This window comes from Quercus lobata, chromosome 3 (assembly GCF_001633185.2).
Source record: "Quercus lobata isolate SW786 chromosome 3, ValleyOak3.0 Primary Assembly, whole genome shotgun sequence".
Taxonomy (NCBI): domain Eukaryota; kingdom Viridiplantae; phylum Streptophyta; class Magnoliopsida; order Fagales; family Fagaceae; genus Quercus; species Quercus lobata.
Genome location: NC_044906.1, coordinates 67,323,204 through 67,348,037, shown reverse-complemented (window position 1 = coordinate 67,348,037; position 24,834 = coordinate 67,323,204). Strand labels below are relative to the sequence as shown.

At 34.2% G+C, this 24,834-nt stretch overlaps 1 protein-coding gene across 1 annotated transcript; it reads right to left on the bottom strand.

The window, feature by feature from the left end:
- Positions 1-16,059: 16,059 nt before the first annotated feature.
- On the bottom strand, positions 16,060-17,313 carry LOC115981319 (uncharacterized mitochondrial protein AtMg00810-like). Its single transcript, XM_031103473.1, has one exon. It carries the CDS (start codon positions 17,311-17,313, stop codon positions 16,060-16,062), a length of 1,254 nt encoding a protein of 417 aa, XP_030959333.1.
- Positions 17,314-24,834: the final 7,521 nt, after the last annotated feature.

The window sequence follows — 24,834 nt, the reverse complement described above, 5'->3', positions numbered from 1 at the left end:
TTTGCACTACATGATTGTCACACTATTTTTGGCTTATCCCTACCTAGAACTTCCCCACACATTAACCAAACCAAATTGAACCAAATCAACAAATTTAGCTACAAGCCAACTCAAGTTAATAATAAAACCAACATACAGTTACTTTAAGCGGCTATACAATTAACTCTTAACAATAAACTGTAATTCGTTCCAAAAAAGCTACTTGTCAAAGCATGAAAATGGTGTGCAACAGATTTTTACATGTACAAAATTACTTTAATGTCTTTGCAAATACATTATCATAAAAGTAAATATCTTTTGAGACATGGTCTAGGCATTACAATCCAGTCAAACATGGTAAGCACCCAGCAAATATGGGAATCGATGGAATCCACATCAATTAATTTTCTAATGCCACCACCAAGCTCTCTAAACAACTTGGATATCCAACCAACATTGTCACCTTCTGGAAAATTTCAATTAGTACCACCACACTGAAAACTTAGTGTTCGTAATCATGAAGTTGCTCATTAAATGAGATTGAAACTGTGAGGGTAAGGGTAATTCAAAACTTACAAACCAATGTTGAGTAGCCTACTTGTTTTCCTAGCAATCAATAAAATAATTTGAATTATTTTTAACTGAGCTTCCTCTCCCTCCAATCACTTACAAACCACACTTCTTGCTTATTGTTTTCTTATCTCCAAGCCTAATGTTACATTGAATTGTGAAATTCCAAAAGAACTTCAAAATATGAGCACCTGATGATGCAAAGAAATTTTTTTTTGAAAATTTTTTTTTAAAATTTTTTTTCTTTCTCAATCAGTAGATGCCAATTCTTAGGATAGAGTCATAAAATAATTGGCCACAAAGTCAACTGTGTTGAACTTCATATTTGTGGATTACAATTTTTTTCCAAACTGTCCTTCACAAATATTAAATTTTCTCATATTCATTTTGTACGTGTGTGTGACTTTTTTTATAACCAATTCGACTGCTTAATTTTACTTCAGCTCAAGTGAGTCTGATTTTGTAACTTTGGATTTTTTTCCCCTCCTCTCTAAAGCTAATGTAAGTTGCTGGGTATTCATATCTCCACAATGATTATAAAATAAAATAGTTTTTTTGGCTGCCAAGGATTATGCAGTAAAATTATGCAGAAAGCTTACCGTAAAAATTGAAACACCAAAAACAATTTGCTTTGATTCTAATATCAATTTGCTTTGGCTGGTAAAGTGGGTCTTCATTCAAATATTGAGGAGCTTTATTTGCTCAATTCTAGAGCTCTCCTTCCTTGCTTTGTGGTAATATGCAAACCTTGAAGAAAGATAAAAGATGCTTTACATTATCACATTGAAGTTATGTGAATCTGTTTTGGTTATTCTAGAAATTTTGTCTAGAGGTTTTCCCCCTTCTTTGTTGTGGAAGGAATTTGATTTTTCTTTCTATCCTCTATTCAATTTCAAATGTATTAAAGATTTGTACTTTTCTGCGTTAATTATATCACCCTCTTCCTAAGTTTGCAGTTATCATGCTATTGTACACTACCGTTCTTCCTCTTTATTCAATACATGTTGTTGTTAATGCAGAAATCAATACCAAGCTGTACATATTCTTGATCATGTTTGAAGTCAAATACTGCACAAACAAAACATTTTGTAGCTACTTCTAGATATGCCTAAGGGTAGTTAAGTTAGCATTGGGTTGTTGAGAAAGGAAGTTTAAATGAAAAGGTCTATCACGTACTGAAACATTCAAGAATGAAAGATTTTATATTTTAGTATTGGTGAAAGCATGGCATAATATAATGAAAGATACCTTCTTTGAAAATCATTTGAAATCATTTATTAATTTCATGAAACAATTTCAGTCTTTTGATTATGATATTTATTGAATTATTCAGATGCACATGGCAGTGTCAAGTAGCTCAAACTAACATAGTTTTTTTTTTTAATTTTTATATTCATGTCATAATGAATAAGCATCCAAATCTCAGGTGTAAGCTTGAAAATTAGTGCTAATGGTGATTAAATCTATAATGTTGGAATAATATAAAAGTAATATAAGGCAAAGACTTAATGAGTTTTGAAAAAAGATGCCAGCTTGAATTTTGTGCATCAAAATGCAAAACTAAACAAAATCTATTTTTGAAACGACACTCAAATAATCTCACAAACACATCAATGGCATGCCAAGGATTATGCAGTAAAATTATGCAGAAAACTTACCGCAAAAATTGAAACACCAAAAACAATTTGCTTTGATTCTAAAACACAATCCATGTTATACAATCATGAAATTGAAGTACGATCTAATATCAATTGTTGGAAGTAGATATCAATCTAAATGTAGTATACAATGGTAAAATAAAATAGTTCTTATGGCTGCCAAGGATTATGCAGTAAAATTATGCAGAATTATGTAGAAAACTTACCGCAAAAATTGAAACACCAAAAACAATTTTCTTTGATTTAACACGTGCCACCAACATTTTATACTTCACTATTTCAGAGTCTTACATTCTTCCAATAAGGCACAACACATTAAAAAAATGAGGCCTGAGATATTTCCAAATAAACAAAGGTAAAATAAAATAGTTTTCTTGGCTGTAAAATTATAGCACTATTGAAACGACATTCAGGCAATCTCACAAACACATCAATGGCATGCCAAGGATGCTCGTCTAATATAAACACAAACACAAACAAACGAAAAAAAAAGGGTCTCATATTAATATAAATAGAGCATAAAAGTTAAGCACCCCAAAAAAAGGATTTTTTCTTGGTTGTAAAATTATAGCACTGTTGATGTAGTATACAATGGATGCATTAATGAGAAGTACAATCTAATCAATTCAAGAAATAGAATCTTACATGTTGAAATACGTTGGAAGGTGATTTGAGACGTGTCACCAATACTTTATACTTCACTACTTCAGAGTCTTACATTCTTCCAATAAGCCACAACACATTAAAAAAATGAGACCTGAGATATTTCCAAATAAACCAAGGTAAAATAAAATAGTTTTTTTGGCTGTAAAATTATAGCACTATTGAAACGACATTCAGGCAATGGGAACATTCAACTAGTTTGTGTGACAAAATAGTAAACATACACAACCTGCCTCAACTTGATATACAAACCTTGTAGATATCAACGTCTCGGCATCTAACAACTCCTCACCATTAAAGTTGACGGTGGCCTAGAACCTAAAAAAAAAAAAATCTGGAATATTATCAAACTACTTCCCTCAGTCATGGAATATAAGCAATCGAGAGAGATGAAAACTCACCTTTAAATCCCCTTGGAATGGATGAGACATGCCACCAACACTTTATACTTCACTACTTTAGAGTCTTACATTCTTCCAATAAGCCACAACACATTTAAAAAATGATACCTGAGATATTTCCAAATAAACCAAGGTAAAATAAAATACTTTTTTGGGCAGTAAAATTATAGCACTATTGAAACGACATTCAGGCAATCTCACAAACACATCAATGACATGCCAAGGATGCTCAAATAATATAAACACAAACACAAACAAACGAAAAATAAAATAAAATAAAATCGTCTCATATTAATATAAATAGAGCATAAAAGTTTTGCACCCAAAAAAAAGAATTGAAACAGAGAATAAAAAGTTTTGCACCCAAAAAAAGAATTGAGATGTAGAGATACCTCAACCAAAGCAAGGAGGTTCTGTCAGCATTTATAAACCGTGTGGAAAGGAATAAAGGGAGGAAGGAAATCAGATAGGCAACCGTTACTGAGAAACGGTAGAGTAGGAAGGTGGGTAGCTTTCAAACTCTCTGTTTTCTCAAGCAATACCTGAAAGCTTCAACATTTTGTTTTGTTTTTTTTTTTTTCCCCTTTAAGCTTCCCTCTACATTACATATTTCAAAACCCTGAACACAATATTTCAAAACCCTGAAGGCAAATCCCTGAACGCTTCCCTTTTCTTTTATTATTTTTTTTTTTTCCTTTAATCTCCCCTCTACGTTACATTACATATTTGAAACCTTGAATGCAATATTATCCCAAAACGCTGAACACTTCCCTTTTCTTTTATTTATTTATTTATTTTTCTTTCTTCCAAACTGGCTTGAACGTACTTTTTTTTCCCCTTTAATCTCCCCTCTATGTTACATATTTAAAACCCACACAATATTATCCTCACTTTAAGCTTCCCTTTTTTTCTTTTTTTTTTTTCTTTTTTTCAAACCGGCTTGAATGTTTGATATCTTCAAAACCTTGAACGTAATATTATCCTCCCTTTAAGCCTTTTTTTTTTTTTTTTTTTTTTTTTTTTTTCCTTTAAGCTGAACTAAAAAGGTTTTGGGTTGGGCTTCATAGTGGAACTAAATAAATAAAAAGTGGGCTGGATTAATTATACAAATTTATTATAGAATGATAGTGGGTTTAAATAAATAAGTAGTAGGCTGGGATTTATAAGGCTGTAAATTATAAAAACCATTTAAAAATTGAAGAAAAAATAAATTTTTTTTAAAGAAAATGACATGGCAGCTGATGTGGCGCAACGTGAGAGCAGCAGAATTAAATGCTACGCTTCAGCTTTTAGTAATATATTAATTGATTGATTGATGTGGAGATTAAAACTCACTACCACTTGCTATTAAATATTTAAAACAAAAAGAGATGTTCAGTTGAAAAAGTACTAGAGGTAAACCAAATCCTTTATAGGATAAGTGGCAAATTTTTTATGGACTGTTATTGGTGGGTAAAAAAATAATTTCAGTAGTAAGTTCAAATTAAAACTAATAACAACTTAACACTTATGATTTGTTATAAAAGTGTTATGAAAATTTTCCGAACGTAGCACTTCAATCTTTATTATAGAGAAATTGTTTCGGTTAGCTCAATTAATACAGTTTCTTATAGTTGAATAAGAGATCTAAGATTCAATTTCCGCCTACACCAAAAACCAATTGGTATCTTAGTCAGATAATAAAAGAGCTATCATCAAGAACGAATGCCATAGATTGAAACTTTCTCTCAAAAGAAATCTTTATTATAGAGAATAATTATTTCTTATGAATAATTATTCTTTAAAATGAGAAATAATTATCTCTCTCTTAAAAGGTTGTAATAATTATCCCTTAGTATGTGTAATAATTTTTAAAATTAACTTAATTTCAAATAAACAAAATTTTCATGTGCACATAACAATTATGAAAATGAAAATTCATAAAAAAATAACTAATCTTTTACTCAAAAATTAAAAATTATATTTTTTTAGGATTTTTTTTCTAATAAGATTTTTTTTGGAAATATAATTGTATAAGTAAGATATTTTCTAAAACATATCTTAATTTTTATTCTAATGTTACAACTCAACCAAACTTGTAAATAAGTTTAGTTCTTCCATTATAAGTTATAACACATTTTATTCCCAATAATAAAAATTACGATTCCTGCCATAATTCTAATTTAGTGTACCAAAAATTGTAAAAATTGTGGTTATAAATGATCTTCCATACGTGTGAAAAATAAAAAATATTAACTACATATTTTATTATACTCTATTTTAAAAACTAATATATCAACTACAAATTTTATTATATTATATTTTAAAAATTAATGTAACAATTAATGTGATTAATAAACATTAACAATATAAAAAAAATGATAAATGATTTTATAATTGATGATGTGTCCATTTGTAAAGATATTATCAAATTTTTGTAGTATTCATTAGCATTACTTGTGCGAAAACTATTTATATTGTGACAACTTCTGAAAATTTACGGTTTTAAATGGGATTGAGCGGCCAAATGCCTTGTAATTGAATTGACAAATTCCCAAACGTGAAGGTGGTATCCTAGTCACACTTTCACCTTAAAACACCATGACTCCAATTTTTATTTTTATCTTTTTAAATTTTATCTAAATCATTGACTCTACTAGTCTATTCTGAAATAAACTCTTAAAAGACCCACAAAATTAAATTGGCCTTGGTGAATCATCATTCATCCTTGTAATTGACCATGCGTCAATTTGTAAAGATAATATAAAATTTTGTTGTATTCCTTAGCATCACTTGTGCGAAAACTATTTTTGTTGTGACAGTTTTTTTTTTTTTTTTTTTTTTTTTTTTTTTTTAATTCTGTTTTAAATGGGATTGAGTGATTGAACAATTGAAATATATATATATATATATATATATATATATCATCAATAGATGAGTAGCATGATTAAGCCTTAAGCCTTATAAAAAGAAATGGTAAAGAATTTTACTGTAAGATATGATTTTATAAAGGTGAATGTGGTATCCTAGACACACTCTCATGTAATTAACTTTAATATATATATATATATATATTGTAGAGTCCTGATTTGTAGCCCAAACCCAAAGTATAAAGGATCTCGGTTCAATGAGTCCAATACAATAAATTTGTAGAGAGTGGATCAAAGAACTAGGCCCTATTGAATTTGAACAATGACTAATATGGAATTAAATGGCGATCAGGTATAAACAAGGTGTATTGACATCAATAGACATTTGATCCGAGGAGGTTATAATCATGTGTATTGATCACAGTTAAATACAAAGATAATTTTGGTCACTACAGTGTTTTCTTTTTCCTTTTTCCGATCCCCTATCCATGAAGAGCCTTCCACCTTATATATCTTCTTTTGGATCATCTTCACCCTCCACTTGTTGGTCATCCGAATCCTTACTTGAGTACCTGTCCCATTAGACACCCTCTCTGGTTTCTTGTGAGTTGTGGTAGCCAAGGTAGTACTATTCAGAGGTCTTTTCCACATAAATGCGGCCAAAAAGTAGCTTTAGTGCATTTAATACGGTGGTGGCAGCTTTTCCTTAGATATTTTTAGGTTTCCTTTCTTCTCGTATGTTCCTGAAATGTGTCTTTATCGTTGGAGCTTCTTGAAGGGTTATACTAACGGATGGAGTACATATTGTGAACTATTTTCATCATATTCGAGGAGGATTTCCTCCTCGGATTGCCTCCCACTTGTTCCCCATCTTTGAGACTTTAGTTAGGGACGTTTAATAATTACTTGCTCCTCCTCGGACTTATCAATGTCCTCGGACAAGGCCTAAAGCCCAATACGCTATTTTGGGCCCTAGTCCCTACAATAGCCCCTCAAAACTCCGATTTTTCCCTCCCATCCGAGTAGAAAAAGTGGGTTTTGATTTTTAAGAGATGGGATCAACTGATTTTTTGATTTACAAGTGTGAGAATCCGGTTTTACATGCCTCATAATGGTTACTGACGCTTCGTAGTCTACGAGGCGTTATTAATTACTCTAGGCGGCTTTATGTCCCCCGCATCCAATGGTGAAACGCCAATCCAATGGCTGACATTTCTTCAAGTATTTTGAGCGGGAGTACTCCCACCCATCTTCTCCTTCTATATAAAGCCTTGAGGGAACCCCTTTTCCCTTTTTTTTTTTTTTTCACAAATCTTCAAGAACTTCAGAGAACTCCAGCACCCAATCATCACAAAACGCACTAAACTCTTGAGTCTCCATAGCTGTTTCCCGTAAGAAGTTTTTCGAAAAATATCTGAAAGTTTCAGAGATTAACATACGAGTTCTCGTAAGTCTTTATATTACCCTTTTTCCTCTTGGCATTTCTCCTTAACCTCTCAGTTTATCTAGATGGGTAGGTTCAAGCATTTAGCAGACACACCGGCTGGTATGGAGGGTTTTAAGGCTAAGTACCGTATCCCACAAGGGGTGGTCTTAGAATATTGTCCCCCGAACTAAGAACTAACTGATAGGGATGTGGGTCAAGTTGTCATTCTCATGATTGCTTTTATAAAGGGAGGAATGACGCTTCTCATGGGTAGGATAATCAGAGACTATTTGATTAACCATAGATTGACCCCCTACCAGTGCGCCCCTAACCTATTTAGGGTCTTAGGCTGCATAGACATCTTGAACGAGCAGCTGGGCTTAGGGCTCACGTGGTATGATGTGGTTCACATGTACGAGTGCCACAAGCTCGCCGGTGCGGGTTACTACTTCAAATCCTGGTCCGAGGATGTTAGGCTGATATCCTGTCTCCCCAAGTCCAATAAGGGTATGAAAGATGACTACCTGATTGCTTTAGGGGAGTGGAACGATGGTCTTCATTGTCCAACTTGGGCAGGAGATCCAAGTGTGGTACCTTTAGGATCAGTCCCTTTGGAAGGGGACTTAGCCTTTTTAGCTTTACTCTTTTTACTTGACACTTCATTTTCTTTTGGTGAAAGATATTCTTTTTTGACGATCTGACCATGATTTTCTTCTCGGATGTTTTTGCAAATAAAAATCACGTTGCTCCGAGGCTCAGTTTTACTAACGTTCAGGCTCTCAATTACCTTCTAAGGTCGGAGATTTTTGTTAGCGAGGATGGATAATTGTGAGTCGCTCACCTAATCTTGGATTACGAGCCTCTGTCCCGTATCTTCCAGGACGTAGGCCAAGCAATAAAGGCCGAGAGTTCAAGGTTAGCTCGGATCGACATCTCCAAGCTAGGATTTTTGGCTAGAAGGGATCTTCCCCCAGTTGCCTTGCCTATTCCACAAACCTTCCACCAGCTGCACAACTGCTTCCACAAAATCTTCCTGAAGTAGTAGCATTTCCTGAAGAGTAGATTGCCTCATCTCATCTATCATTAGAGGAGGAGATAGGCAAATTCCATTTCGAAGAAGAAAATAATCTGAGGGCTCCTTTAATCAACATCTCAGACGCCGAGGGTGAGTCAGACAAGAATTTTGGTGTTCGTACTCCTATTCTTGTAATCACTCGCCCGGACAACTCCTCCGACGAAGAGGAAGATAGTATGGCTTTGAACAAGGGCAATAAGAGTCTAAGGGAACTCATGGCTGCCAGGGGTAAGGAGTCAACATCAAAGGCGGCCCCTAAGTCCCAAGTTCCCTCCAATCTCCCCCTTCCCCCTCCACCAGTCCCCACTGACCTCGGCCTAAAACCTAACCCTGATTTGAAGAAGAAAAGGCCAGCTGAGACACTCGAGGAAGGTGAGGTAGGTCCTCGAAAGGGGACAAAGCATTAGAAAGTGATCCAAGAGCCTCGGGACAAGAGGTCCCAATCTGTGGATAGTCGGGAGGAATAGAATAGGGTTAATATGCGTATGACACAGTGCATTTGAAGCCCTCGGTTTGAAGTGGATGGGGCTCCAATTCCTTGGAATGCCTCGGTCCGAGAATATTAGAGGGGCCGGGCTGGATACATAGCTAAAGCCCTGGAACAGCCTATACTCCTTCCCAAGGATATAGACGCTTACAAGCGCTTCACATAGAATGATCTCTTTCTGTCCCTGAAGAGGAACCTTGCTATGGTAAAACAATTTGTCTATTTATGAACATAAATGCTAAATCGTGTTTTTGTTTTTAACTCATATTTTTTTTTGTGATCTTTAGGCAGATTACTCAACAAATTTTTGTGGCCAAGGAGTGGTACCATGACGCTCGTAAGCAGGCCGATGCTGAGGCCCTCACTCATGTCGACATTGAGAAAACATTGGGGGCTGTTAAGCAGGAACAATTTGAATTGACTGAGAAGCTAAAGGAGGCAAATTCAGCTCGTTCAAGTCCCGAGGCCGGTCTGAAAGTTGTGGAAAGGCAAGCTGAGGATCAGTGCCAGAAGCTGCACTTAACTGAGATAAATCTAGTTACTGAGAGACAGTTGGTCTTAGATCTCAAAGCCGAGTTGCAAAAAACCAAGGAAGAAGCTCAGTTGGTTAGGGAAGCAGCCGAGGCTGAGAAGAGAGCTTCATATCAACTCGGTGTGGAGGAAACGCAAGTAAGGCTTGCTGAGGAGCTATCAGAGGTGTGCAGGGACTATTGCAACGTGACATGGGGCAGGGCACTGAGCGTTGCAGGAGTCCCTGCAGAATCTGTTTGGAGGTTGCCTGAAAGTGTCTACTACCATCCAGAGATTCGCAAAGTCCCGGCTCCTATCTGTTCTCCTCCTGCCCATGCCCCATAATCTTCCGAGTAGCCTTTGGCTATCCCAGATGCCCTCCCTCTTATTGAAATTATGAAGGGATCCAGCCAAGCTAGCGACCAACGCCAAGGAGCTGAAAGGGAGAAAGGTAAAGGAAAAGGCAAAGGGAAAAAGCTCTTTGCCAAGTCCAAAGATGCCGCTAAGGAGAAGGAAGTAGAGGCCGAGACTTAAGGAGCTGACCCCCAGGCCAAGAATGCTCCTACTTCTCAGCCAAGCCAAAAGGAAGATCCTCCTACCCCTCTTGCTGAAGCTTAGCCCTTAGGATTCCCTTTTGTAACTCCCTTTGTAGTAATTTTTTTTTTTTTTAAAAGACACTATGTCAGTGTGTACAATGTACTTCCTTTATCAGTTAATGAGAATGTTCTTCATTTCATCTTTTGCTCTTTTGTCTTATGTAATTTAAATTTTTCTTACATAGCATTGAACTGATGTTATTGTGCCTTCAATTAAAGCCTACAATAATACGCAGCTTAATAATCTGATTAAGTGTCATGAAGTGTCAAGTGTAAAGTTATGAATTGGATATTAGGTAATGAAGACTGACATTCATAGCCTTATATCATGTGAAAGAGAATAAAATAGTAAATTTATGACATTCATAGACTTATATTAAGAGGATTCAGAAAGTTAGTTATTGTCTTTTTTTCTGTCAAAAATACCCCTAAATTAATTAACCCACAACTTAAAAATGGGGTTAAAATAGTAAATTGGCAAAAGAAAGTTAGTTATTACTTTTTTTTTATTGTCATAAATAACCCTACCTAAAACTTAAAAATGGGGTTAAAATAGTAAATTGATAAAAATAATAAATTCCTACTTCTATGTTGAAATGCATTCATACTTCTAATAAACTCCTACTTTTACGTTAATTTAAATTCTCATACTTCTACTCTCTAACTCTCTACAAAATAGGATCACTCTTTTGTTAGTTTTAAAACTCCTCCAATCTACAAAACTCACCCCACGTATTTTTTTTTTTTTTTTTTTTTTTTGGTGATTAGAAAAAGTAGAAATCCCAAATTATAATAAATATAAATTATTAATCTTTATCCAAGAAATAGAAGAGTCTCTGAGCACGAGCATGAGCGCGTGCTCAGAGGCTAGTTATTGCTTTTTTCTCTGTCAAAAATAGTCCTAAATTTATTAACCAACAACTTAAAAATGGGGTTAAAATAGTAAATTGGCAAAAGAAAGTTAGTTACTGGTTTTTTTACAGTAAAAAATACCCCTACTTAAAACTTAAAAAAGGAGTTAAAATAGTAAATTTCTACTTCTACGTTGAAATGCCTTCCTGCTTCTAATAAACTCCTACTTTTATGTTAATATAAATTCCTACTTCTACTCTCTAACTCCCTACAAAATAGGATTACTCTTTTATTAGTTTTAAAACTCCTCTAATCTACAAAACTCACCTCACGTATTCTTTTTTTTTTTTTTTTTTTGGTAATTGAAAAAAGTAGAAATCCCAAATTATAATAAATGCATATTATTAATTTTTATCCAAAAAATAGAAGAGTCTCTGAGTGCGCGTGCTTAGAGGCTAGTAGGATTTGAAACCATGTTTGTGAGACAACATATGTAATAGCTAGATTTGCTAAAGATGTACGCTCCGTATTTGGTCAATTGTAAAATATTTTAGGGTCAAACTGTAAAATTATGTAAAATATTTTTCGGTCAAACCGTAAAATTAAGGCAAGAAGAAGTATTACGCTTAAAATTTTGGTAAAACATTTTACAATCTCTTGCGCGTAGAAATCACATTCACAAACCAACTACTCCCAACTCTAGCCCAAGCCAGATAGGGAGAGCACCCCACCCGCAGCACAACCCACAAAGCCACCCACTCTTCGTAGAGATGGAAGTAATTACCTGCATGTACGGCTGCTCATGACTTTCATGGAGCAATTGTATTGCCGTTTTGTTGTTTGACGCTAATCTATGTTTTTTTTTCTTTATTTTTTTTAATTTTTATTCCTAGGCCCTGTAGATTTGGGTTTGTTTTGTACAAATCTCCACTGCTAGGCCTTGTCACACAAAAATTTTATAGATCTCTACCAGTGTCCTTGCAAATTTGGGTTTTTTTTTTTTTTTTTTTTTTTTTTTTTTTTTGGTTTGTTTGCAAATCTGTGTTTATGGCTTTTTGCAGATCTGATTTTTTTTTTTTTTTGGCAAATTGTGTCTTTTTTTTAGCTAATTTGAGTTTGGGTGGTTTGATTCATGGCTGTGTTTCTAATGGAAGTTTGTTTGTTTGTTTGTTTTTTTTTTTTTTTTTCAATTTACCTTGAAAGAGACACTTGTAAATGAATTTTCAGATGCGCAACCAAACACCGTAAAATGAAAATATTTTCAGTAAAATATTTTCAATGTAAAATATTTTACCTTTGAAAATATTTTATATCGAAACAAACAGAGTCATAAACGATGTCCAAGTATATGGCATTTTTTTTTTTTTTTTTGTGTTTTTTATAAAGTCTATGGAAGGGTTTGGCTGATTGGCATTTCTTTTTAACTTTTAATCGGTAACATTATAAATAAAAGGTTCAGAATAAAAAACTTAAAATATCGGTTTCTAAATATGATGGAGTGTTTACAAACTTATGTTATAATTAAACATTAATCAAGTCAAAAATAAGAACTTTTGTCTTCTATACAATAGATGTAATACTTTAAGATTCTCTTTACACTTCTTTGACTAGAAGGGTGGCTCTAGACGACTAGACTTGTGCTTCACATTTTACATCATGATTTTAAGGGAATGTAAGTTTTATTTTCTCCCAGAATTATCACATTTTGGAATCACAGTTCATTAGTTCCAAATATTTTCTTCTTTTATTCATTTTGCTCATCGTTTCTTTTTATTGATGCTCATAAATATTTAATTTTGCAGATAATTCGTAAAGGGTTCTATGGAGCCAAACGTGTGGAGCATAAAGGGTAGGTATTTTTTAATTTAAATTTTTTATATTGGACATGTCATATTGCGTGTTTTTTTTTTTTTCCTCCATTTTTTTGGAAGGTTTTAGTTATGTGATGATTAGTCATTACAAGTTATGGAGTCATAAATGTAGCTGAAACCCATTCGAAGGGTTTCTTAGAATTTTAAATGTTGTTAGGACTCTAGATAGAAAAGTTTTAAAGTTTTCACGCAGAAAGGTAATAGATTAAATTCTATTCCCAATAGTTTTCTATTAATAAAACTTTATTTTCTTAATTCTAACAAATTTGAATTCTGCTCCACCTAAAATTCTATTACCAAAATTTTAAAGTAATTTAAAATAAATTTAATATTTATTTTTTATTATATATTATATATATTTTTTAATATATGAAATTTATATACTACACACTGTATTTGCACAAACTAACTCAATATCTGTGTATATTACATGTCATAAAATCAATGTGTTTTTTAAATATTTTTTGTATCATGTGGCTCACAAATTATTAATACTAGTCACTTATTCATGGGATGCACTACATAGTTAGCAATGTTAAATAACTTTGATACTAACTAAAATTCCCAAGATTTGGCTTGTTTTGATCGGAACTGGAGTAGAAAATAAATAAGGGTTAGTGTTTGTGATGGAGTTAGCATTGACTATAATGATGTATAAAAGTCATGGTTTAAAAATCGGACTTGTCAAAAAATTGAAAAAGGGGTGGTTATCGGTTCTCTGGTCTAACTAGGGTCGAATCAATGGTCGAACTGATAATGCATAAATAAATAATTTTAAATTATTATTTTATATAATTTATAAGCATATATATATAAATATATTTATTTTAAAAATATATTTAAAAAATTTAAAAATAATTCACAACACATACTAACAAAGTTATACTAAAGTTCATTTATTATTTTATTTATATACTAGTTATTATTGTATATTTATCACTTATATAATATGTAAGGACACGATTCGTATCGAACCACAATAGTGTTGGGTCCGCACGTAAAAAGGCCCAAACAATATCATTTGTAGAGCGTGGGTTTGAAAGGCTAGGTTTTAGTCACCAGGCGGGGAGTCTTTTCGTGATGTTCATACATGGCTAAGTTATTTTCGCCCTAGGAGTCTTTCTCCATGAGGCGGGCTGGGAGGCTCTGGTTTTTGGCCATTTTTCCCAACCCCCTATATGAATTACTTTCTTTTCCTTTTATACTAGCCGGTGTTTCTTTATCCTTCGTCCACGTGTAGGATCGACATTCCAAAACTGATACTTGTCCCATCAGCCCATACCCGGAGTGGTTGGGGGTGGTTGAAAAAGCTGGAGAGTATGGCTCTGTCATGTGCAGAGTATTGAATGGCAGTAAGGGCAGCTTTCCCCGGTCGTTTACACTTTCCAGCATACCCTTTTCTATTAGCACAAATATTTTAGATTTTTTCCCAAGTTGTTTCTATACCATTTTTACCCTTTCTTCCGAGGAGACTTTGGACTGGCCGAGGACTGAATCGTCCTCGGCTGTATCCTAATGCTATTTTGTACTTGTATTACAGTGTCTAAGCCATAACCTTCCTCGGCTTGGGCCTCTGGGTCCCCACGAATAAATGGAGCTGGCCCAAAATATTGTTGGGCCCCACATAATATATTATTATTTAAATAATATATCATTTTTTGGTTATTTATAATTATATAGGTACTGTTAAAAATTAAGCATCTATTATATTTATGCCAATATTTGTGTTGTATCACTGTGTGGCTAATGTAACTTTGGATTTTCTTTTCAGCCAAAAAAAAAAAAAAAAAGGCTATAAATTATTGTTTGGATCCTTTTTTTTATGAATTGTAATACGTGGCTCTAGAAATTTACCAAAAAAATAGTAACGTTACTATAGGAAATAGGAATACATTGAATAGAGAGAGTCATAGAATAGGAATATATTGAATAGAGAGTCATAAAAATAGGAATAGTACTCTAGGAAATAGGAATACATTGAATAGAGAGAGAGTCATAAAAATAGGAATCCATTGAATTGAGAGAGTAATAAAAGTAGAAGGGATAAAAAAAAAAAGGGTCATACTAACGAGTGCCCTTAGAACAATCATTAATAATCTATCAAGGAAATTTATTTTTAGAATTTTATAAACAAAATTCATATCTAGAATTTAAGGTTTATGCATTTGCTATCGTCACCAACATAATGATTCCTTGTTGTGAATGTACCTAATAAAAATTTCAAGTAGATAATAAAATCGATCAATAATTATTTCATTAATTTAGCAACTTATAAGTAAAACAAAATAAAGTAAAAATGACATTTTACCTATTTAACTAATTAGTTATGCCCCTAATTCAGTCCAACCCAATTATTATAAATAAAACCTTATCCACTACTTAATTACCCAATAATCAATGAATATATAATAAATATACCTAAAAATCTCTAAAGTAGCCAAAATACCATTAAATCTAAAAAATAACAAAATACTCCAAAAACTTTTAAACTGACATACTGAAATCTCAAATATTTCCAAAATACCTCCTCTAATTTTAAGGAAATACTCCCCCAACATCCAAAATATCCGTAGAGCCTAAACAATGATTGAAATGATATTTTAGCTAATTTTAGATGTTTTCGGGGTTTTTTTGACATTTGGAGGGTGAATATTGCTTATCTATCTACAAAAAATAATGCAAATCATACTATCTTAATTTATAGTAAGAGCTAAGGAAATCACAGTTATTACCGCTGCTGTTTCAGTCTGTATAAGAAAAACAGAGAGCTATGGAGGAGAGAATAGAAACTAGAGAGAAAAGATTGAAGATTCGGAATTTCTGTAAAATGAATTGAATGAATCACTGAACTATCTATACAGTGTATATATATATACTACGATTCACACATTAGAGCTCAACCATTAACTCTAACTAACTCCGCAATATCCGGATCTATTTTAACTACCTAACCATCCAATTCTAATAGTACACGTGTCCAAATATACAACTGCTAACTCATTTAAAGTAAACTACAAGTCGTATATCAAAAGACTTAATCATTTCAGTCGTTTTAGCAAGTCTGGTACAGATTCTTCCAATGCCCTGTTTCATTGCTCTGCCTCTCTGCCTGAGCTGATCCTTCAAACACCCTTCTCATCAATGCTTGCATCTGTCTTCTTTTTCTTGTTCTCAATAATGCTTTTATCCAAGCTTTGACATTCCCCCTCAAGATGAGAAGCTGAACTATGTATGTTCACTATACTCATCTTGCTTAATAAGTTCCTCAATTGTTGATTGTTGAGAGCTTTTGTAAGTAGATCAGCCAATTGAGAATATGAAGGAGTAAAAAGAAGCCTAACAACATTGTCTTGCACCTTATCTCTTACTACATGGCAGTCTACTTCTATGTGTTTGGTCCTCTCATGAAACACCGGATTTTCCCCAATATAAATTGCAGCTTGGTTATCACAGAATAATAAAGCAGGTTGAGGATGATGAATCTCCAAATCCTTTAATAATGCTAATAGCCAAGTCATCTCACAAACGGTAACAACCATGGCCCTGTATTCTGCTTCAGCAGAAGATCTAGATACTATGGATTGCTTCTTGGACTTCCATGATATGAGAGAATTACTCAAGAAAATGCAGTAACCCGTGGTTGATCTCCTGGTATCAATGCAAGAGGCCCAATCAGCATCTGTGTAGGCCTTCAAATGAAATTCTGATGCAGCTGACAAGAAAACACCTTGACCAGGAGAACTTTTGATGTATTGTAACACTTTATATGCAGCATCTAAGTGAGGTTTCCTGGGCTTTGACATGAATTGACTAAGTTTATGAACAGGATAAGCAATATCTGGCCTGGTGATAGTCAGATAAAGCAACCTGCCCACCAACCTTCTGTACTCTCCCGGATCAGCTAGCAATTTTCCTTGATTCTTGCTTAGCTTTAAATTCTGCTCCATGGGCACCTTGCTAGGCTTACAAGCTGACATTCCAGCATCCTTCAAGACTTCCAAAGCATATTTTCTTTGACACAAAGTGATACCTTTGTTTGATCTAGCTATTTCAAGTCCAAGAAAATACTTCAAGCCTCCAAGATCTTTAAGTTTGAAGTGCTGATTCAGAGAAATCTTAAGCTCCTCAACTGCTTGGACATTGTTGCTAGCTATGAGGATATCATCAACATAAACTAGCAAAGCTATGAAGGAATCATTAAATTTCTTTGTGAACAAAGAGTAGTCAGCTTTGGATTGTTTGAAACCATGTTGCTTAATGACAAAACAAAATTTTGCATTCCATTGCCTTGAAGCTTGTTTAAGCCCATATAAAGACTTGTTTAATTTGCAAACAACATTCCCCCCTTTGCTGTGAAAGCCTTGAGGGAGTTGCATGTATACCTCCTCATTTAGATCACCATTCAAAAAGGCATTATTGACATCTAATTGAACCAAATGCCAACCTTTCACAGCAGATATGGCCAGAAGTGTCTTCACAGTAGTCAACTTAGCAACTGGGGAGAAAGTGTCAGTAAAATCCAGCCCTTCTTGTTAAGTGAATCCCTTAGCAACTAACCTTGCTTTATACCATTCCACAGAACCATCAGCGTTGTATTTGACCCTATAAACCCATTTACATCCAATTGCCTTTTTATTTGAAGTCAAAGGGGTAAGAGTCCAAGTATTGTTTGAAACCAAAGCATCAATTTCAGAATTCATGGCTTCTTGCCATTTAGGATCCTTGACAGCCTCATGATAGAACCTTGGGTTAGGAATGGAGGTAATGACAGAACAAAAATGGGCATATGAAGGGGAGAGAAGGGAATTATCAATATAATCAGAAAGGGGATATCTAGGAGTGACCAAGGAAGTACCTGACTTGCTGAGTGGATCGGATTGGGAAAGTTCAGTGGACATGGTACTGCTGCATGTGTAATTTTGTAAGTAGGGAGGAGGTTTGATAGTCCTAGATGATCTTCTTAGGGAAGGGACATTATTAGGTTGAACTATATTTGGTTCTTGAGGAAGAGGTAAAGGTTCAGGAGCTGGTGAGCCTGCTGAGACATGATCAGAAGCATCAAAAGGTGGAATGAAGGATTTTGGTATGCTGGAATCTGATATAGCAGGAACAGTAGGACTTGAGGTAGAATCAGAGACATTTGGACTAGAATTAGGGAAAGGAACTTGTAAAGAAGGTGTAAGAGGTTCTGAAAACATAGGATCATGTGGAGTAGCCACATTTGGACAAATATGAGGAAGGGAAATAGAAGTATGTGTAGAATAATTTGGAGAAATGAATGGGAAAACAGTTTCATGAAAGGAAACATCCCTTGAAATGAAAATTTGTTTTGTTAGCAAGTTTAATAACTTGTAACCTTTAACACCAAATGGATATCCAAGAAAAACACAAGGAATAGATCTAGGTGAGAACTTAGACCTATTGTGAGCCAATGTAGAAGCAAAACAAAGGCTGCCAAAGACTTTTAAATGATGATAAGGAGGAACTTTGCCATAAAGCTTCTCAAAAGGTGTTTTATGATTCAAAACAACACTAGACAGCCTATTGATGATGTAAACTGCTGTTAAAACACAGTCTCCCCAATAGCAAAGTGGTATGTTAGACTGAAATTTCAATGCTCTTGCAATGTTTAAGATATGTTGATGCTTCCTTTCCACTATTGAATTTTGTTGTGGAGTTGCAACACAAGAATGTTGATGAACAATCCCATGTTGAGCATAAAAATCTTTAAGGAAAAATTCTTGAGCATTGTCAGTTCTAAACACTTTGATATTAGTTTGAAATTGAGTTTGTATCATTTTGTAAAATGAAATCAATAAGGGCCTAGTTTCTGATTTAGATTGCATAAGATAAACCCATGTTGACCTTGTAGCATCATCTACAATGGTGAGAAAATATTTAAAACCATCATGAGTTGCTTTGGCAAAAGGTCCCCATACATCAAGATGAATCAAGTCAAAGGCATGGGCAGATAAGTGATTGGAATTGGGAAAAGGTAAACGTTTATGCTTTGCAATTGGACATACAACACAATCTTTATTTGAATGAAAAGAAGAAGGCATATCAGATATACAATGTTGAAGTTTTTCATGAGAAGCATGTCCTAGTCTAAGATGCCATAAGTAAGGCTTGGTTACAATGGAATCATGAGAGACAGAACTAACAAAAGACTTCAAAACTGACTCTAGGATAGTAGATGCCTCTGAAATGGATGTGCAATTATTTGAAGCTTGCAGCAGGTACAAATTGTTATGAAGCTTACCCAATCCAATCATTTTCCAGCAAGTAAGGTCCTGTATACAGCAATAATTGGAAAGAAAAACCAAACAACATGATAATGATTTGGTTAATTTGCTTACTGAAATTAGATTGAAGGAAAAGGCTGGAACACAAATGACATCCTCAAGAATTAAGGATGCAGTGACCTGAACTGTGCCTATGTGTGTGGCAAGGACTTTTTCACCATTAGGCAAATGGACAAATGAGGATATAGAACTAGTGATTTTAGTAAACAATGAAAGGGAGTGAATAATGTGATCAGTAGCCCCTGTATCAAGAACCCAAGTTTCATCACTATAGGCTGTCTTGTTTGAAGGATTTTCATTAAAAATCGAATTCTTCAAACTTAGGCAAGTAGGATCATGGAAAGAAGCACAAGAAATACCTGATAATGCTGAGTGAATAGCATCAGGAGTAGCAGAAGATGATGCTTGAGAATTCAGCAAAGATAGCAGCTGCTGGCATTGTTCAGATGTGAAGGGAAAAGGTCCTGGTTGTGATGCATTCTCATACTGACCAGAATCACCATTGAGACTAACTTGATTAGCCATGGAAACTTTTCCCTTTTGCTTATAACCTGGTGGAAAGCCAATCAATTTATAGCATTTCTCCTTGAAATGACCAGGTTTGCCACAGTGACTGCACATAGGCCTACCCTTTCCACTTGTGTTCTTCCCAGCTTGATTAAATGCTTGAGTCTTGACTGCAAGAGCAGTTGAATCAACTGAATATCCTCCATTGAAACCTAATGCCCTCTGTCTTTCCTCTTGTATTACCAAAGAGAAAGCCTTGTCAATAGAGGGACTTGGCTCCATCATTAAAATCTGAGTTCGGACTTGTGAATAAACCTCATTTAGGCCATTAAGGAACTGCATCAAAGAATCTTGATGATGAAACATTGTGATTTTGTCATTCACACCACAGATACATTTGCCACAAGAGCAGCATGGTAGAGGCCTGAGATTGAGCAATTGATCCCAAGAAGTTTGAAGATCAGTGAAGAAAGTAGTCACTGTTGCATCTCCTTGCATGATTGCTGAAACCTGTTTTTGAAGTTGTGAAATCCGTGGACCATTTGCTTGCAAGAAACGATTCCTCAGTGAATTCCAAACCTCCATTGCAGTGTTTCTGTAAATCACACTACCAGAAATGTGAGGTGAAACTGAATTCAAAATCCATGAAGAAATCATAGAATTGTTCTTTGACCAAGCAATCTTTTCTAGAGGAGTGATGGCCATGGAAGCTCTTATAGAGCCATCCACAAAACCTAGCTTACTCTTCGCATCTAATGCCATACGCATAGCTCTAGACCAATTCGGATAATTGTGTTCTATCAAGGGCTGAGTGACAAGAATTGCACCTGGTGATTCTCCATGGTGCAGAAAAAATGGACTCCTCGGGTCCTCCATTGGAGAGAGCTCACGATGAGCAACAGATGGAGAAGATGAAGTTTGTGAAGTTTGATCTTGATTAGCCATTGATAAAGAAACAGGGTCTGATACCATATAAGAAAAACAGAGAGCTATGGAGGAGAGAATAGAAGCTAGAGAGAAAAGATTGAAGATTCGGAATTTCTGTAAAATGTATTGAATGAATCACTGAACTATCTATACAGTGTATATATATATATACTACGATTCACACATTAGAGCTCAACCATTAACTCTAACTAACTCCGCAATATCCGGATCTATTTTAACTACCTAACCATCCAATTCTAATAGTACACGTGTCCATATATACAACTGCTAACTCATTTAAAGTAAACTACAAGTCGTATATCAAAAGACTTAATCATTTCAGTCGTTTTAGCAAGTCTGGTACAGATTCTTCCAATGCCCTGTTTCATTGCTCTGCCTCTCTGCCTGAGCTGATCCTTTTGCCTGAGCTGATCCTTCAAACACCCTTCTCATCAATGCTTGCATCTGTCTTCTTTTTCTTGTTCTCAGTAATGCTTTTATCCAAGCTTTGACAGTCTGCACAACTCTGTTCTCATCATTGTCGTCGACATTACGGTTATTGCCAACTGCTAGAAGCTTGCACACACTACCATTGGCATACTATTCCAACAACATCTCTGCTTTATTGAAACGCTCCATTGAAGTAACATCATAGACAATCTGTCACGGACCAACGCGTCAGATTTCTTAGGGATGTTAATAATAATAATTATAATGGAAAATTGTGTTGACTAATGCTCTATTTGTTTTGTGGTAAGAAAATATTTTACAAAATTTGCAGTATTTATTTTGAAGATAAATAGCTAATCAAATGTAAAATATTTTCAGTCAAAGGAAAAGCTTAAGGCAAAACTTTGTAAAATGTTTTATGCTTGAAACAAAGGTAAACCATTTTACAAAATCGCTCTCTGACAAACTTGATGTGTATGTGCAAATTTGTTCATTTAAGTTGTTTTTATTTGTTTTTTTGTTTTTTTTTTGAGTATGTTGTTTTTATTTGTTGATGGCATGTTAAACCTATCCATGAATATGTATTGTCAATAGAACCATAAAAATATTATATTGGCCTACATGACCTTATGATTTCTATTATTTCCCATGTGCATTAGTAACATGTGTTAAACCTACTTTGAATTGTAACTAACAAACTAAATGCCTAAGTAAATGCAACATTACAATAATTATTATCTATATGACTATGGTGTTCCTAAAAGCCTTGCTGGCTATGATTAATGAGATTGTCATAATGGCTATTTCTATAACAAAATTACGTGATATATACGGTTATATGTGATTTTCATTTATAGCAATGTCCAAGAAAGAGAAGAGCAAGGCAACAGGTTGTCAAGCAAATTTAACCCTACTTCCCTTTCGAAAGTGACAAAAGAAATTGGTGAGAAATTTAGTTAAGATTGCCAACTAGAGCATGTGCTCAATCATCTGTGTACGGTATAAAAAGAATGGAAAATCATCCAAGAACTCCAAAGAAAAAGTGGATTTGGTTTGGACGATAATTTGAAGATGATTACATTAACCAAAAAACATATGATATGGATGGTTTATCTTTTATTCAAAATATGTATTTTTGGAAGTTATTAACAAAGGGTTTAATTTTTCCAAAAAAAAAAAAAATTCATTTTACTAGAAAATATTTTACAGTACATTTTTAAGTACGTAACCAAACACTATAAATGAAAATATTTTCGAACGAAACAGAGAAAGCTTAAATAAACACTTTTACCAATATACTTGAGTGGCCTTAATAATGCTAAGGTTTGAAAATGTTACAAAATCAAGGTTTCTTAAAAATCTGTGCCTGGTAGCAGTTATGCAAAAGAAAATGATACAACAAAGCACGATGTAGGCTAACTTGCTATCATAAATGGTCATTTGCATTTAAAGAAAAAAATATATACCTAATGTGCCAATGCAATCACAATAAAGATTAAATGTAAATCCAGTAGCTTAGTAATTATGTGCAACTAGCATGTAGTCCGTGCTTACGCACGGAAATATTAACAATTGTGATGATAAGATGTTTATCTTAATAGATTCAATTTCCACATTGAGCATTATGAATGGAAGTAACTTAACACCAACATTTAAAAATCAAATTGGACACATAGCACAAAATTAAACTACAATTAGAAATCAATTTGATTCAATTTGAATTCTAAAATTGAACTTCAACTTAATGTAATATATATGATTATATTTTTGTCACTTTTAACAAATTAACAAAATGTTAATCCAGACACACTAAAAACTATTAAAAAATAAGAACTAATCATTGAGCTTGGAATCTTCTTGGAGGCGCCAATGAAGCGCTAATGTATGAGAGTGTGAAGCAAGGAAGAGTGGGATTGAATATTGTGTTTGAACCCGGCCTTGCTCTAAAAAATCCGTAAGGAGGAGGAGAGGGCAGTGTGTGGATCTAGTTGGTAGAGGTTGAGAGAGGAGGAGACATGGGATGAAGATATGGAATTAGGAGGAGATGATGTTTTACTTTTATAGTCTTTCTCGTTGGACTCCTTGGTTCTGGTTGTGGGATTAAAAGAGCTCCAGACTCTATTGAGATCACCCATAAAAGTGTGCAGGTGAGATGTTCTTACTTAGGCCAATGAGTATTATTATTGTGGTTTTCTTGGCTTCCGTGTTAAATGTTAATGCATCATTTATTTGGGTACAAAAATTAGAAAATTTAGATAAGATACATGACACAAAATTGGAGTCCAATTTATAATCTCCATGAAAGTGTGCAGGTAAGATGTTTTTGCTTAGGCCAATGAGCATTATTATTGTGGTTTTATTGGCTTCTGTGTTAAATGTTAATGCATCATTTATTTGGGCACAAAAATTAGAAAATTTAGATAAGATACATGACACAAAATTGAAGTCAAATTTATAATCTAATTAAATTTTTTTTTGAGTTTTGGTTAGGACAAGTGGCGCAAAATTGAGAATCCAATTGAAATCTAATTGGATTTTCTCTCTGCTTCACCTATTATTATATATATAGATAATATAACTACAATAACACTCAAACTTGATAGATTTTGATGTATAGATGAACATGGATACAAGTACAACTAGCAGCAAACAAGAATTATGGTGATGCTCTCAAATAAATCCGAACAGTGCCATGGGAAATTTTATCTACAAGTTGTATGACAAGGGCAAGTGTTTCGTACAATTGTTGCATCTGGCTTAAATTGATAATTGCTCCCAACAAACTTGAACTGCTCCTGCTTAGAAAACTCAAACTAAAAGTACAGCAAAAGAATATTTATTATTATGTGGAATGATGATTAAGCTTCATACATATAGACCATAAAACAATATTGTTTAGAGATCTTAATCCTTAATTTTAAAGCTTGCCTTCAAGTAAACTTTTGACTGCGAAATTGGAATACGAGATGCATGCAACCATATAGGCATGGCATTTATATTGCTCCATATTTTCCTTTTTGATAAGTGAGATTTGGACCTAAGGGACATTAGAACTCTGACCTCCACTTCATGAGGTGTGGTCCCAGCCAAAATCACAACCGACATTTGTGCTAGCAATTATTTTGTACTAGCGAGAAGCCATGGTGTTTGGGTGGACAAGGAGGGATAATTAAGGGCAAGAAGCAAGTTGTTCTTGTAGCAAAAGATTATGTTGCAGCCAATGTACCAAGGGGTTCAAAATGGCTTAGAAGTTGAAGTGGAATTGTTGAGAAGCCTAGGGTTGATGATGACAAGGAAGAACTCAAAAAAAAAGAAGATTAAATATACAAAGATTCAAGAATTGTGGTTTAGTTTTGATGTCGAACCTTCTTAGTACCTTTGATAGGTTATTTTAGTTATTATTGAGTCTTAGGATTGACCCTTTTAGGTTGGAAAGTTGTTGGATCAGTTTTAAGTAGACGTGGCAAAACGGGCTGGTCGAGTTGGGTTCGGGTCGGGTCAATCGGATTTTCGGGTCAATTGGGTCGTGGGTTGAGTCGGGTCGCGAGTTGGGTCGAGTTAACCTATATTTTTCAAACAATTTTTTTTTGAAATAGATGCAATCTGTCAATTGTTTATGAGTTCCTTAACTGTGATTAGATTTTCACTGGTGATATTATTACCAATTATCACTAAACACTTGACTTGATACCTAAATTTGGTGCAACT

Coding starts and splice junctions, on each gene's coding strand:
- LOC115981319 (XM_031103473.1), bottom strand. CDS start 17,313: ATGCAACTCCCTCAAGGCTTTCACAGCAAAGGGGGGAATGTTGTTTGC.